The sequence below is a fragment of the Eucyclogobius newberryi genome, unplaced genomic scaffold (genome assembly GCF_026437365.1).
Source record: "Eucyclogobius newberryi isolate DKJ021-1_F unplaced genomic scaffold, fEucNew1.0.hap1 SCAF_11, whole genome shotgun sequence".
Lineage (NCBI taxonomy): Eukaryota > Metazoa > Chordata > Actinopteri > Gobiiformes > Gobiidae > Eucyclogobius > Eucyclogobius newberryi.
Genome location: NW_027315735.1, coordinates 15,212,911 through 15,225,410, shown reverse-complemented (window position 1 = coordinate 15,225,410; position 12,500 = coordinate 15,212,911). Strand labels below are relative to the sequence as shown.

The window sequence follows — 12,500 nt, the reverse complement described above, 5'->3', positions numbered from 1 at the left end:
AAACCACATCTTCATCAGTGAAAAGGCAAGAACTGTCCAGTAAGTGAGTTAATTGGAGTTTTGGGAATGCAAACTCCAATTAACACACACCATCCTTCTGCTTTCTGCCAAAATAAACTCTTTAATAAAACATTTGGTCCACTAAGACACCATTGACCAAATACCTGACTTCATGTCTAAAGACGTGCTAACTACGGGCAAGCAGTGGTGGAAGAAGTATTCAGTTTTGTTAGTAAAAGTACAGATACAAGAGAAAAAATACTCAAGTGAAAGTAAAAGTAGCACATGCAAAAAAATGTGCTTTACAATGAAATAAGGAATACAAAATGTGGTGGACTTGACACTGAATAATGGACTGAATGATTCACACACATTTAGTGTAAGAGAGGCGTGTTGTGGCGTGTTGATTTGAGTGCGCTAATGCACCGCAGGCTTAACCTCCGACTACTTTTGTACCCCCGCCTCTGCACTATCCCAGTCAAAAGTAGAACAAATAATGCAATCGACACCAACCGTACTTTTCGTTTTAGCTTGCCATTCATGTCCACTCAAAGACCTGTGCGATGAGGCGATGGATTGAGATCAGAGCTTGATCCTTGGGTTTGGTCGAGTCTGATTGGATACTTACTTAACTTCTGTATTCATTGTCATGCTTGTACAAACCTGTCTTTTTCTTATTTTCTTATTTAATTATCTAAAAAAGTCACCAGATCCACGACATGCATTTTAGTTTCTTCATTGCCTGACCCGCCAGCCCCGCCCACATTCTGTTCGAATGCGTAAGGGTCTGGATTTGGATCATTAGGGGGTGTCAAAAAAACTTTCCAGCATTAACCAATCCAACCACCGCCGCTAATTTGTGTCACGTGTCTCTCAAATGCGGAAGACATCGCTCAAATATTTTCGGAACATTCAGAACAAAATATATAACTTCATTTACCTCAGATTTACAGAGTTTAGTGCGTCGCTTGTTGACTCAGCAGAAGTCGGCAACGTTTCTCAGTCTGTGTTATTTTTATCCTTTCCTCGTAATCCACCATGTTTGTTTGGACACGAACGGACAATGCGTTTGTCTGATTGGTTAATCCGCCTGTCAATCACTCCCTTTGGAAATTGGAGCGACTGGGTTGGATCCCAGACCCTCAGGTTTTGTAAAGTAGTCAAAACATGTTGGGAATGGCTGGTCAGGCAAGTTTCTTCAATCGGCATTCACACAAACACTACAAACACCACAAAATTGGGACTAAACCAGGACTAGAAAAGGAACAAACCTATGGTGCATTCCACTTATTGTAGTTGGTCTGTGGTTTGAGCTTACTTGGTCCTGGTTTACCACTGGTTAGATTCATTTCTTGGGTCATTATTAGTGGTAAATCGTGTTGTTCTTATTGTGTGACGGTGCCCCACGTCACATAACCAGCCATCAGAACATAACCAGGTCTACACCAGGACGAGAGTGACTGCAGCCACTACTGTATTTATCATTCCATTTCAAGTCTGTTTCTTTTGTTTTGTTCTGGAGCCGTGCGCGTCCTCTACCTGTGTGGGAACAAGCGGATCCAACACGTTCCCGGCGGTCCCCATCGTTTCCGGGGCGATGGTGTTCTTGGTCTCTCTGCTTCTGTGTCCGAGGCTAATTGTTGTGGACTGACTGGGAGTGGGCTGGAGATCTGACCCTCGGCCGTACGTCTGCAGCGCATTCCCTGAGAACCAAAACACAGCAGCGGAAAAAAGGCATTTATTAGACATTAACGAAGCAGTATTGACGTGTTTCCATCGCATTCTTCATTCCGGAGACAATATATTCTATAATAGGTGGGAAGTTGTGTCTGGAGCGGGGAAAGCACAAAGTGAAAATGCTCAGTATTCCCTTCAAGTAGCCGCACTGCACCTGGCTCTCCACTTTCGACTTCATTAACTCTTGGAGCATTTGCACGGGCCAAACAAGTCTGAGGCTGTCTGTGTCGGATGTGGAGAGGCAGGCCACACCATCACCTCAGCTTACTCTGGCAAAAGGCTTCCATTGTGCGGGCGCTCGGCCATGTGTACAGTGTAGGAACAGTGTAGCCTCATTAATAATGCAGAGGGCTGGGGTCACGAGGGAGAAAAGGTGGTTAAACAAAGGGGTCAGGGACAGGTTCACGAAGAAGGACACCAGATAACCGGGATGATATGGTATGCAATTATGTACAGTGTTTATGTTACAGTTATGCAGACATTTGAACGTTACTAAGTAGAGATGTGATGGATGTCTGGTTATGAATACAGTACTTTTTATCATTCATCTGTGGATCATTTGTCAGGAGCAGTGGGTGATTACAGTTCAGAATTCAGTTACGCAATCATATTATGTGAGGATCTTGGATTGTATTACCTGGAAGGAAACCCACCCAGACATGTGTGTTTAAATGAATGAGTTTTACAGTAAAATTAATTAACTGTAGCGAGTTACACCAAGAACAATGTACAGAACATGTGAGAAGAATGAGCCGTCTTAGAGATAATACTAATTTATTTTTATTTTTTTAAATAATTTATATATAAAATGCAGTCTTTTTTCTTACTTCTATACATTAAAATATCATTCTTCTACTTACCTTTTTCCCAGTCTTACATTTATGAGTCACTACATTCTATCTTTGTCTATGACATTTGAGATGTGTGTTCTTGGCATCTCTTTGTTTTTCCGTTCATCTCAGTACTCGCTGACATTTACCTTTATTACTACATGTACTTTTCTACTTGTCACTGTCAGTAGCAGGAAAAAACACCACCTACATTCTGATGTAAAATGGATTTGCTCATAATATGTTTAAAGGAACTCGGAACATGCCCATTTACAGCTGCTAAGGCTGCCCCAAATAAATTGTCTGTTTGCTGTAACCCGACCCAACATTTTTCAAGTGGGTCGGTCGGTAGGTAAATTCTTATTTTTTTTTACTTTGAAGGCAAAAAAAAAAGATCCAAATTTTGCCATTTTTTGACTTGGAGTTACCGCCAGGGGTCAGGCTTCAACAGTCCAGGGGTCAGGCTTCAACAGTCCAGGGGTCAGGCTTCAACAGTCCAGGGGTCAGGCTTCAACAGTCCAGAGGTCAGGCTTCAACAGTCCAGGGGTCAGGCTTCAACAGTCAATGATGGAAAACGTCTAAATCTCCCGATTTTAAGATATTTCAATCGACCTTTTGTTCGCCGTTATCCTTTATTTTGGTAGCGAAGGCGAGCGGGCAGAACATGCGGGGGACACGGGTACCGCCATGTTTGTTGTGATGACGCTGCTGGTCGTGTTTCAATCCCAAATTTAAATCAAGTAACACCGTGATAGAGAGTGACATGTATGATGGCCAGTTGAGTGGCGCCGACAGAGGCAAACCAACTTGTAAAAGGCAATATGATTTCCGTTCTGTTTTGAAACCGAAGTATGTGTAGGACCGCAAACATGCGTAAAAAAATATACGACACGGCGGTTTAGGAAAGACCGGTCGGAAAGTCTGCAAAATAAGTGAAAAAAAAAAAGATTTTGACGTTTTTAAAACAAAATGCTGATTTATTTTTCAGTCGGCTAATTTCATACTGGGTCGGTCGGGTTACGGCAAACAGACATATTATTTTGCTCAGCCTGATAACAATCTCTTTTCTCTGTTGAAGCCTTTAACTTGCTCAGGTTTACTTTGTGACCCAAATCCCTTGTTCTTTTTGAAGTTGGAGGGAGAAATGTGGTGAGACAGCGTCAGAACAGTTGAGCTAAACATCCGTCTGTTGATGCAGGATGTGTATTAGTGATGGAAGGCCTCATATAACCTGTGGTCCTATTGTTGCCTTCATCAGATTGTGTTCCTTTTGAGAGTATCGCCACACGAGTCATAAGTGTCAAACCAAATAGACTTATATGGCGCTATGTGAAGAATTTGTACCATCTAAACAGTTATTCACTGAAATGGATGGCCTCATCTAACCTCCTGACGCTCACTGCTCTTATTCTTAATATTTGTTCCTTGAGAAACTATCGGCCAATGAGTCATGAGTATGAAGTGTTTCTATAGGACCGTCTATACATTCTTTGTCACATTTCTAAGTCCTTTGTTACGATTTCATTTACATTTAGAAATGTAGTTTTCTGACACAACTTTCACTTCAACTTGAGTAATATTTCATTTGAAATGAGTAAAGATTTTGGTTTCTCCTGCTACTGTGAGTAAGTCTATAGTGACAAAAACATTATGTGAACATTCAATGATTCGAATGTTTGCTCTTCTTGCCCCGTACCTTCAGATATGGTTTGTTTTTGTAATTATTCTGTCAATTTCTTTGGAAATCCTATGAATCTGTGCATTGTTTAACACTTTATTTGTCTGATTACATATCATATTAACTCCTATTACATTTCTAATTGGAAAATATAAGGAGTTGATCTGAAGCTGTTCACCTGGATTGGCTTGGCAGGATGTAATGTTTTATTCACTAACCCTGAGGTCTGAGACACAGTGATGGATAGAACAACTCCATCAGCTGTCAATCAAAGCAGACATGGTTTTAAATACGAATGACTGACAAACACAACAGAATATGGCAAAGACTCCGTACAGCAGTGAAAGAAAAAGCTGTGTGTAGAGGAATGTAGTTTAGTGTGTGCTCAGAACTCACGGAGGCAGATGTTGTCAGCGAAGTATCGGAGGAAGTCGTCGCACTCGTCCCGCTGGCTCCCGCTGTTGGCGCAGGAGCACCACGGGGCCACGCTGGACGTGGAGTTGTCCACGTAGTTGGGAGTTATTGTACTTCCTGCAGACGCCACGCAGAAGGTCGTGAGTATTAAATATTCATTCTCTTTCCACTTGTTATTCACAGTTTAATTTCGGATTCTCTTTCACGCTGACCAAATTAAATCTACTTTAAAGATGCATGCTGAAACTTCTGGTGATGGGTTGATGACCATAAGGATGTCAGTGGTTCGATTGGAATGTTCCATAATGTAAACTTACAGGTCAAATTACAGGTCAGATCGGTGAAGAGGCGAGCACATTCACAGTGAGAATGTGAGTTTTTGAACAATGAAAACACATGTAATTGAATAAATGCATAAATCAGTTTAATGTCCTACTATGGAGCATTTCAAGTATTAACAAGTACCATTAGGTCATTGGAAATTAGTGAGACATTGCTGTTAAGTGCTGCAATATGTTCATGCACATGTATTAGTCAAAATGAAAATAATAATAGAGACAAAACTAAGACTAAATCGAGGCTAATTTAATCTGAATAAGGAAAATCATGAATAAAATAAAAAGCCTTTTTCAATATTGTTTCCTTTTACAAACAGTGTGTCAGATGCATGACCTCGTGTTATTGCTTTACATTTACGTTGTTGCAATATTGTTGCTATCAATACGTTTGCAATATAATGTGCAGCCTTAATCTCCATAGAGACAAGCGGAGACAAGCAAGATTTGTTCAATATTTCTTATTTCTTATTTAAGCCGATGAAATGTCATGATCATGATCATTTCCATGATCATTTCAAGTTAACCAAGATATAATGCCTTTGTTCTACTCAAAAAGGTAGATAAAATAATCACATTTACATTGGACTGCCTCTCGGATCTTCGGATCTTTTACCATTACATAAGGTGTTTTATTATTTATTTTTTGAGCTTATACGCGATCTTGTTTTTGGCATCTCATTTAAATGGAACACTTTCTCACTTTCTCATTTCGTTTAAATTAGGTTTTCGGTTTGTATGTATTTTCCATCAGCAAAGGATAAAAAGCATGCCAAAATATTAGCTAACAAACTAAACATTGCACTAGACGCACGCCACAGTCAAAAAGCAATATGATGTTTTTCATTATTTGAGATTACCAGTGTCCAGCGTTAAGATTTGTCTCTGTGGCGGCTTCTTTTCCCACAGAAGAGGCTGTTCCAGCGCTTTAATAAATACAAGCGTGGAATGAAAATGCCAAGTGTGTGTTTGTGCTGAGGGGCACCATTTGAGCTTCTTGAAATGCATTAGGTTTGGTTTGCTCCTTCTCCCACTGTGTGCAGAGCAATGCATGCTCTTTTTAAAGACCGTTACAAAGCAAATCAAACACGCCGCTGCAATCACCGCTTTTTCATGCTCTTTCTGTTGCAAACTTGCTACTTTTTTGCACTTTAAGCCAAATGTTTCTTTCTGCTTTCAGTTTCCCGCTTGCTGAAATAATTACTACCAATGACTGCTTACTAATGACAAAGTTTCAGCTAATTAGCAAGCCAGCTTAAAGGACAATAATACGCTAATAAGCTATTGCATGGCAAAAAGCTAATTAAGGTCAGTGGCCATTTAAAAGTGTTAAAGTGTTTATTCATTACATGTTTTTTTTAATTCATTCACCACATACTCGGGGGTAGAGGTGGGCAATATATTGGAATTTAGATAATATTGTGAATGCTGTTTTGAAGATATGCAAAATGTGAATATCGAGTGTATTATTTAGTTTAGAAATAATAATAATCAAATCATAATTACATATTTCTGCACATTCTGGTAATTAAACATCAACTCATACAATTAAAAAGACATGTTTTATCAGATTTCTGTTGGATTGGCATAATGTGGTCTAACTTGTGTTATCAGGATGAAAAAAATGTTTGATATTCATTTTAGTCAACATTTCCCACCTCGACACACTGATACTAAACTATATTGTAACCAAGGCTGCCCTGGGGTGGACTGACAGAGGCAAGGCTGCCAAACCGTGCCATTGGCCCCTCTAACCACCTCCAAATATCCGTACACAAAGCACATGCACTATTATTTAAATCTCTGAATTGCAAAATCTGTAAATAATACAGTGTTTGTGCAGTTTTCAATACCTCTGAGCGCTCCAATTATTTTATTCTTAGATAATCTCCTTGTGTCTCCTTGTGAGTTTGTATATATATTTACAAAGCTAAATGTATGTGAATGTTTTATCTTCTTTCTGATGTTGTGATTGACGCACTTCAGGAATATCATGGCGAGTTCTTTAATACGTCTAACTCTAAATAGTGTTTACTCACCAATAAGCCCTGTGTAAGCGAGTAGGCAGGCTCCATAGTTGTCCTGCTTGCAGCCCGTGGCGGATGTTTCTGACGGACCGCAGTCGTACTGAAACTGCGCCAGGCGAGATCTACAAACAAATCACCTTTGTTACTATAATAGAACCGAGTCTGCATTGTCTTATAAAGCGCCAGTCGCCTCAATACACCACCTACACTCGTCAATGAAGAGTTTGGTATAAGTTCTTGGATGTGAAAAAGAGTGAAGCCCTTGGAGCGTAATGCAGAAGTGATAAAAAAAAAAAAAGAGAGTCATATATTTCATCCCTCCAGACCCACGATCATTAGTAAAGCCCTCTGAGTGTAATGGGCCTGTGAAAAATAATGGCCATGACCAGAGATAGCAATGAGCGATAACTCTGATCCATCTGGCTCTTTATCTGTGCTAAATATTTAATGTGTTATTCCAGCCCACTCTCCAGGGCATTCTAACCCATGAAGGTGGAGAGCTTTAGGGGTAAAACAGAGGCCCATTTTGTTGATTGAGTGGCCGTTTGCTTGTTTTTCCAGAGGCCGACCATCCAGCGCGGCTGCAGTTCAAACACGTGTGTCAGATCTGCATCGAGATGGTGTCGAGATACCATAAGGATATTTGGCAGATTGAAGTCGCATCATTAACAATAAAGGAAGTGTAGACTCCATGTGAGCGATGACTTTAATATCTACAGCTGAAAAAGAGGAACGACGGAATAAGTGAGAGGCAATTATGTTTGATAATGACACTTTCTACACTGCACATGAGTTCGTATAGAAGTGGAGGGTATAGATGTCCGAATGATATGGTGGAATTTTCAGATGATTTTTTTTCCTGGTTTATTGCAGGCGCTATCTACATGAAACAAAAACTGGCACAAAGTATAATGTCGATCTTAAAAATGTGAGGTGTTCAATGACAAAAACGTGATGGTTCTGAGTTCAAGGGTGTGTCCCTCTCGCGCAATTGCCCCATCAAAATTGGGACGAAACTGAGTCTAAAACCCAAGTTAAACTGATCCCCGAATTAAACCAGACCAGGACTAAACCAAGACTAGAAATAAATCAAACCAAATCTACATTAGGCTTCAAATTGGGCCCAAACCAGGAAGAAGCATGATTACTCCATTATGTTTGTAGCTCTAATCCTGAACAAATAATGATAGGATTCAACATGGATTTTACATTTGGCGATTTCCTTCAAACGAAAAGCGAACAGCCACATCGTCGATATCTACGCGGCAATTCGCTTTTCCCCCCCTCTTCGCTCCATCTGAAATCCCAGATTGTCACGATCTCAAACGTGTCTCACCTGCACACGTAGTCAGCTTTGCAAATCCGCATCTGAGTGAGACAGTTGGGCTTGTCGGGACCTTCGTAGGAGCAGCCGGGCACGATGGTTTGCCTGCGCCGCTCCGAGCAGGCCGTGTCCGTGCAGGGGCAGAAGAGCAGCTCGTGGGTGTAGTCGGCCGGGACGCGGTCGAAGAACTTGCGGAGCGCCTTGTTGCACTTGGGCCGGTTGCACAAGCCCGATTTGGCCGTGGGCTTGATGCAAACGGAGACGTATTCGGTGCGCAGCTTCTGGCACGTGTCGTCCACGTTGCACGCCTTCGCCGCGTCCAAGCAGCGGTTTACGGTTGTCATGCCGACCTCAGAGTCTGTGGGCAAGTCAAGTCAAATCAACTATGATCAGTAGTGAATTTTAAAATGCAGCTAAGTGATGCTTTTAGATGTTCTGGGCGGCTCAGGCGATTCATTGAGTGACTGCAATGAGTTGTATTGTTGCCAAAACTGTGTCTGTTTCACTGAAAATAATCGTTCAATCTCTTTTGAGTTTGGGGCATAGGAAACCTTTTAACACTTTTGATTTAGCGTTAAACTTTTTAACCCTTTAAAACTTTGACATATTTAATTCCTTTATACTATTTTAACTACAGTATGTCTTTACAACTTGAAACTAAGAGGTCCGTTTTAGGTTTTTTGGTGTAAAACCAGACTTTTACAGACACTTCACTCACAATAACTTCAGTTGTTGCATTTTATCTAGTTTAAAATGAGGTAAAATTTGCACATCCACGTCATCTCTAACAGTCTCAAAGTTTCATAATTACCTAAATTAGGGGAATACAGTTTTGTTGTGTGGGATAATTTTCTAGAACAAGCTATTTGCGTTGGAGCCTCAAAAGAAATCTTTGTGATAAATAACAATATTAAACATTTGGATGGCAACACATTGAGCTCCAAAGGAGGATTATGCTGCCAGACAGTTTGTTAAATAACTTTAAAACTCACTTTAAAAGCTTTAATCCAGCCTTAGTCATTACAAACTGCCAACAGCTGAGGCATTGGAAGTCTTTGTGTAGCAGTGGCATCAGTCACACTGTAAGATCATTTACAATGTGTTCACACTAATTGGTCTGCAGAAAAATCCTGTGCACTCAATACTCTAAAATCTTTTTTGTTTGTCTGATTTTTACTGAACTTCATAAAGTAGTTGTAGTAAAGGCTTAAAGTAGAGGTTTAAAGGTGGTGGGAGTAATAAAGTGCATCAGAATCATGACTCTAAAGCATTGAACTAAAAAGAAAATCAGACACTTTTCGCGTGAAATTACAAACTAAATCTAAAGCAGATTTTATAAGGAAGTTCTCCAAATGTCACTCTTGGCTGATGAATCAAGTAGCATATGAACTAAGCTTAAAGATGCAGCAATTCAGATTCAAAGAACACACACACACATTTTTGTGATATGGGAGTTCTGGTGTCCCTCGGGGTGTCCTTTGGGGGATGCTCCGGGAGTACGGGGTCCGGGGCCCTTTGCTCAGGGCTGTCCGGTCCCTGTATGACCGGAGCAGGAGCTGTGTTCGCATTGCCGGCAGTAAGTCAGACCTGTTCCCAGAGCATGTTGGACTCCGCCAGGGCTGCCCTTTGTAACCGGTTCTGTTCATAGTTTTTATGGACAGAATTTCTAGGCGCAGTCAGGGGTCGGAGGGTGTTCGGTTTGGGGACCACAGGATCTCATCTCTGCTGTTTGCAGACGATGTTGTCCTGATGGCTCCATCAAACCCGGACCTGCAACATGCACTGGGACGGTTTGCAGCCGAGTGTGAAGCGGCTGGGATGAGAATCAGCACCTCCAAATCCGAGGCCATGGTTCTCGACCGGAAAAAGGTGGCTTGCCCTCTCCGGGTGGGTGGGGTGTCCTTGCCCCAAGTGGAGGAGTTCAAGTATCTCGGGGTCTTGTTCACGAGTGAGGGAAGGATGGAGCGTGAGATCGACAGGCGGATCGGTGCAGCGGCTGCAGTGATGCAGTCGCTGCATCGGACTGTTGTGGTGAAGAGGGAGCTGAGCCGAAAGGCAAAGCTCTCTATTTACCGGTCGGTCTACGTTCCTACCCGCACCTATGGTCATGAGCTTTGGGTAGTGACCGAAAGAACTAGATCGCGGATACAAGCGGTCGAAATGAGTTTCCTCCGCCGTGTGGCTGGGCGCTCCCTTAGAGATAAGGTGAGGAGCTCGGCCACACGGGGGGAGCTCGGAGTAGAGCCGCTGCTCCTCCACGTCGAGAGAAGCCAGCTGAAGTGGCTCGGGCATCTGTTCCGGATGCCTCCTGGGCGGTGGGAGGTGTTTCAGGCATGTCCCACCGGGAAGAGACCCGGGGAAGACCGAGGACACACTAGAGAGACTATGTCTCTCGGCTGGCCTGGGAACGCCTCGGGATCCCCCCAGAGGAGTTAGAGGAAGTGTCTGGGGAGAAGGAGGTCTGGGAGTCCCTGCTCAGACTGCTGCCCCCGCGACCCGGCCCCGGATAAAGCGGCAGAAGATGGATGGATGGATGGGAGTTCTGGGATCAAGTCTAACATTTGTGAATTACATTTTGAATACTGGTTAGTAGAATGTTTAATAGTTTAATTTAGCTTTTACAACAACATATACCGACATTTTCCTCTGTAAATATGATTGTATACTTTTTTATACATTATACATTTTTTCTTCTTTGACAAACAGCCTTGAGCAAAGTAAGGAAACAGCATAAATGAAGTAGCTGTGAGTTGTTTAGTTAGTATGTGTGTTAAAGTCTCTTGTTTTTTGGCTCACTTCCAGGAAAGGCTTTGACTACAAGAGCGTCATCAGTGATGGAATGAGTAAATGAAGTCGAGTTAATGAAGGTAAATGGACTCACCAGCTGTGATGGAGGCCAGCCGGACGTAGTCGTAATCCTTGTGCACCGTCTCATAGGGATAACTCTCCACCAGATTCAAGCCTGTGCGGAAAACAGCTGCTCTTTTAATTGTAGGAAGTGAGGAATGGGATGTTTGTATTACGCACCATATTTACAAGCACAGATATACTCAGAATACTCATGTGTGTTTTATTTCTCAAGAGGACCGATTATACCTCTCATGTCCCGGTCTATATGCAGGTCGAGGGTCTGAACATGGGGCTAAGAGACATTCAGGGCATCTAGCAATTTAGCATTAGCACTAAGGCTTTGTAGTATATTAGCACGCTTTTGCAAATATAAATAAGTGACACATATTTGAGCATTTACTTGTTTAGACATTCTGGGAAGTGTGCCACAAGGGTCTATACAAGGCTCACTGCTTTTTACTTATTATACCAGTACACAGTGAGGAAAAGGATGTATACATTTTAAGTTGACACATAACACAATGCAGTTAACAATATGTGAATCAAAGCATTCCCTTAATGCAAACAAAACTAAGTTGATATTGTTCTAAAACCAACCAAGATCTCTGAATCTAAAGTCTCTAAAAAGTCTCTGAACGCCTCTCCTAGTCTTCTCCTTTACTGGGACTATGAATCGCTCTAGACATGTAGTAATTGTGCCATTTGAGAGATTCACATCACCTCCTCAATCAAAGTTCTGTGTTTACATGTATTTTAGAGATCCTGTTCAAACCGGATTAGGTCAAGTCAGTTTCCTCTACTGTGCATGTAACCATAGTGACCCTGCAAAGCTCCTCACCGTGCACCACAGACTGGTGCAGGCTCCAGTAGATGCTCAGACAGTTCTTTTCCTTCTTCATGCCTCGTTTGCATTGGCAGCCGTGGAGGGGGCTGGAGAGAAGGGCGGACACGGCGTTGGCACACTGACTCCTGGCCCCGGGGCCCAGCTTCATGTTGCCATTCCCTGCGACGCACTGTCGAAGGGTCCGCAAGCGAGGACTGCACGCCTCGTCACTGGAGCACGAGTCGCCCGCCACCAAGCAGTCCCGCCCAGCCACAACCACCTCCAACAGAGCTGTGGGAGAACAGAGGGAAGGGTTAGAGGGAAGGCTTGAACAAGAACACAGTAAATGACGGGGCAATAATACTTATCCATATTTGCTTATAAGATTTTATACAGACTATAATTGGAAAGGTGGGTTAAATGTCCATCATCTTAATGACATCATGCTTGCACATTGGACTCACAATCTTCTGGTTGGAAGG

The 12,500-nt window shown here is 42.3% G+C and overlaps 1 protein-coding gene across 1 annotated transcript in view; it reads right to left on the bottom strand.

The window, feature by feature from the left end:
- The window catches only part of gfra4b (GDNF family receptor alpha 4b), a 50,622-nt gene that overhangs the window by 1,391 nt on the left and 36,731 nt on the right, over positions 1 to 12,500 (bottom strand). The window contains exons 2-7 of the mRNA XM_072436067.1: positions 12,034 to 12,309; positions 11,227 to 11,307; positions 8,358 to 8,703; positions 7,034 to 7,143; positions 4,642 to 4,776; positions 1,540 to 1,703 (exon numbers count right to left, since the gene is read on the bottom strand). Coding sequence (XP_072292168.1) covers positions 1,540 to 1,703; positions 4,642 to 4,776; positions 7,034 to 7,143; positions 8,358 to 8,703; positions 11,227 to 11,307; positions 12,034 to 12,309 — 1,112 coding nt within the window. The remainder of the gene's footprint in view (positions 1 to 1,539; positions 1,704 to 4,641; positions 4,777 to 7,033; positions 7,144 to 8,357; positions 8,704 to 11,226; positions 11,308 to 12,033; positions 12,310 to 12,500) is intronic.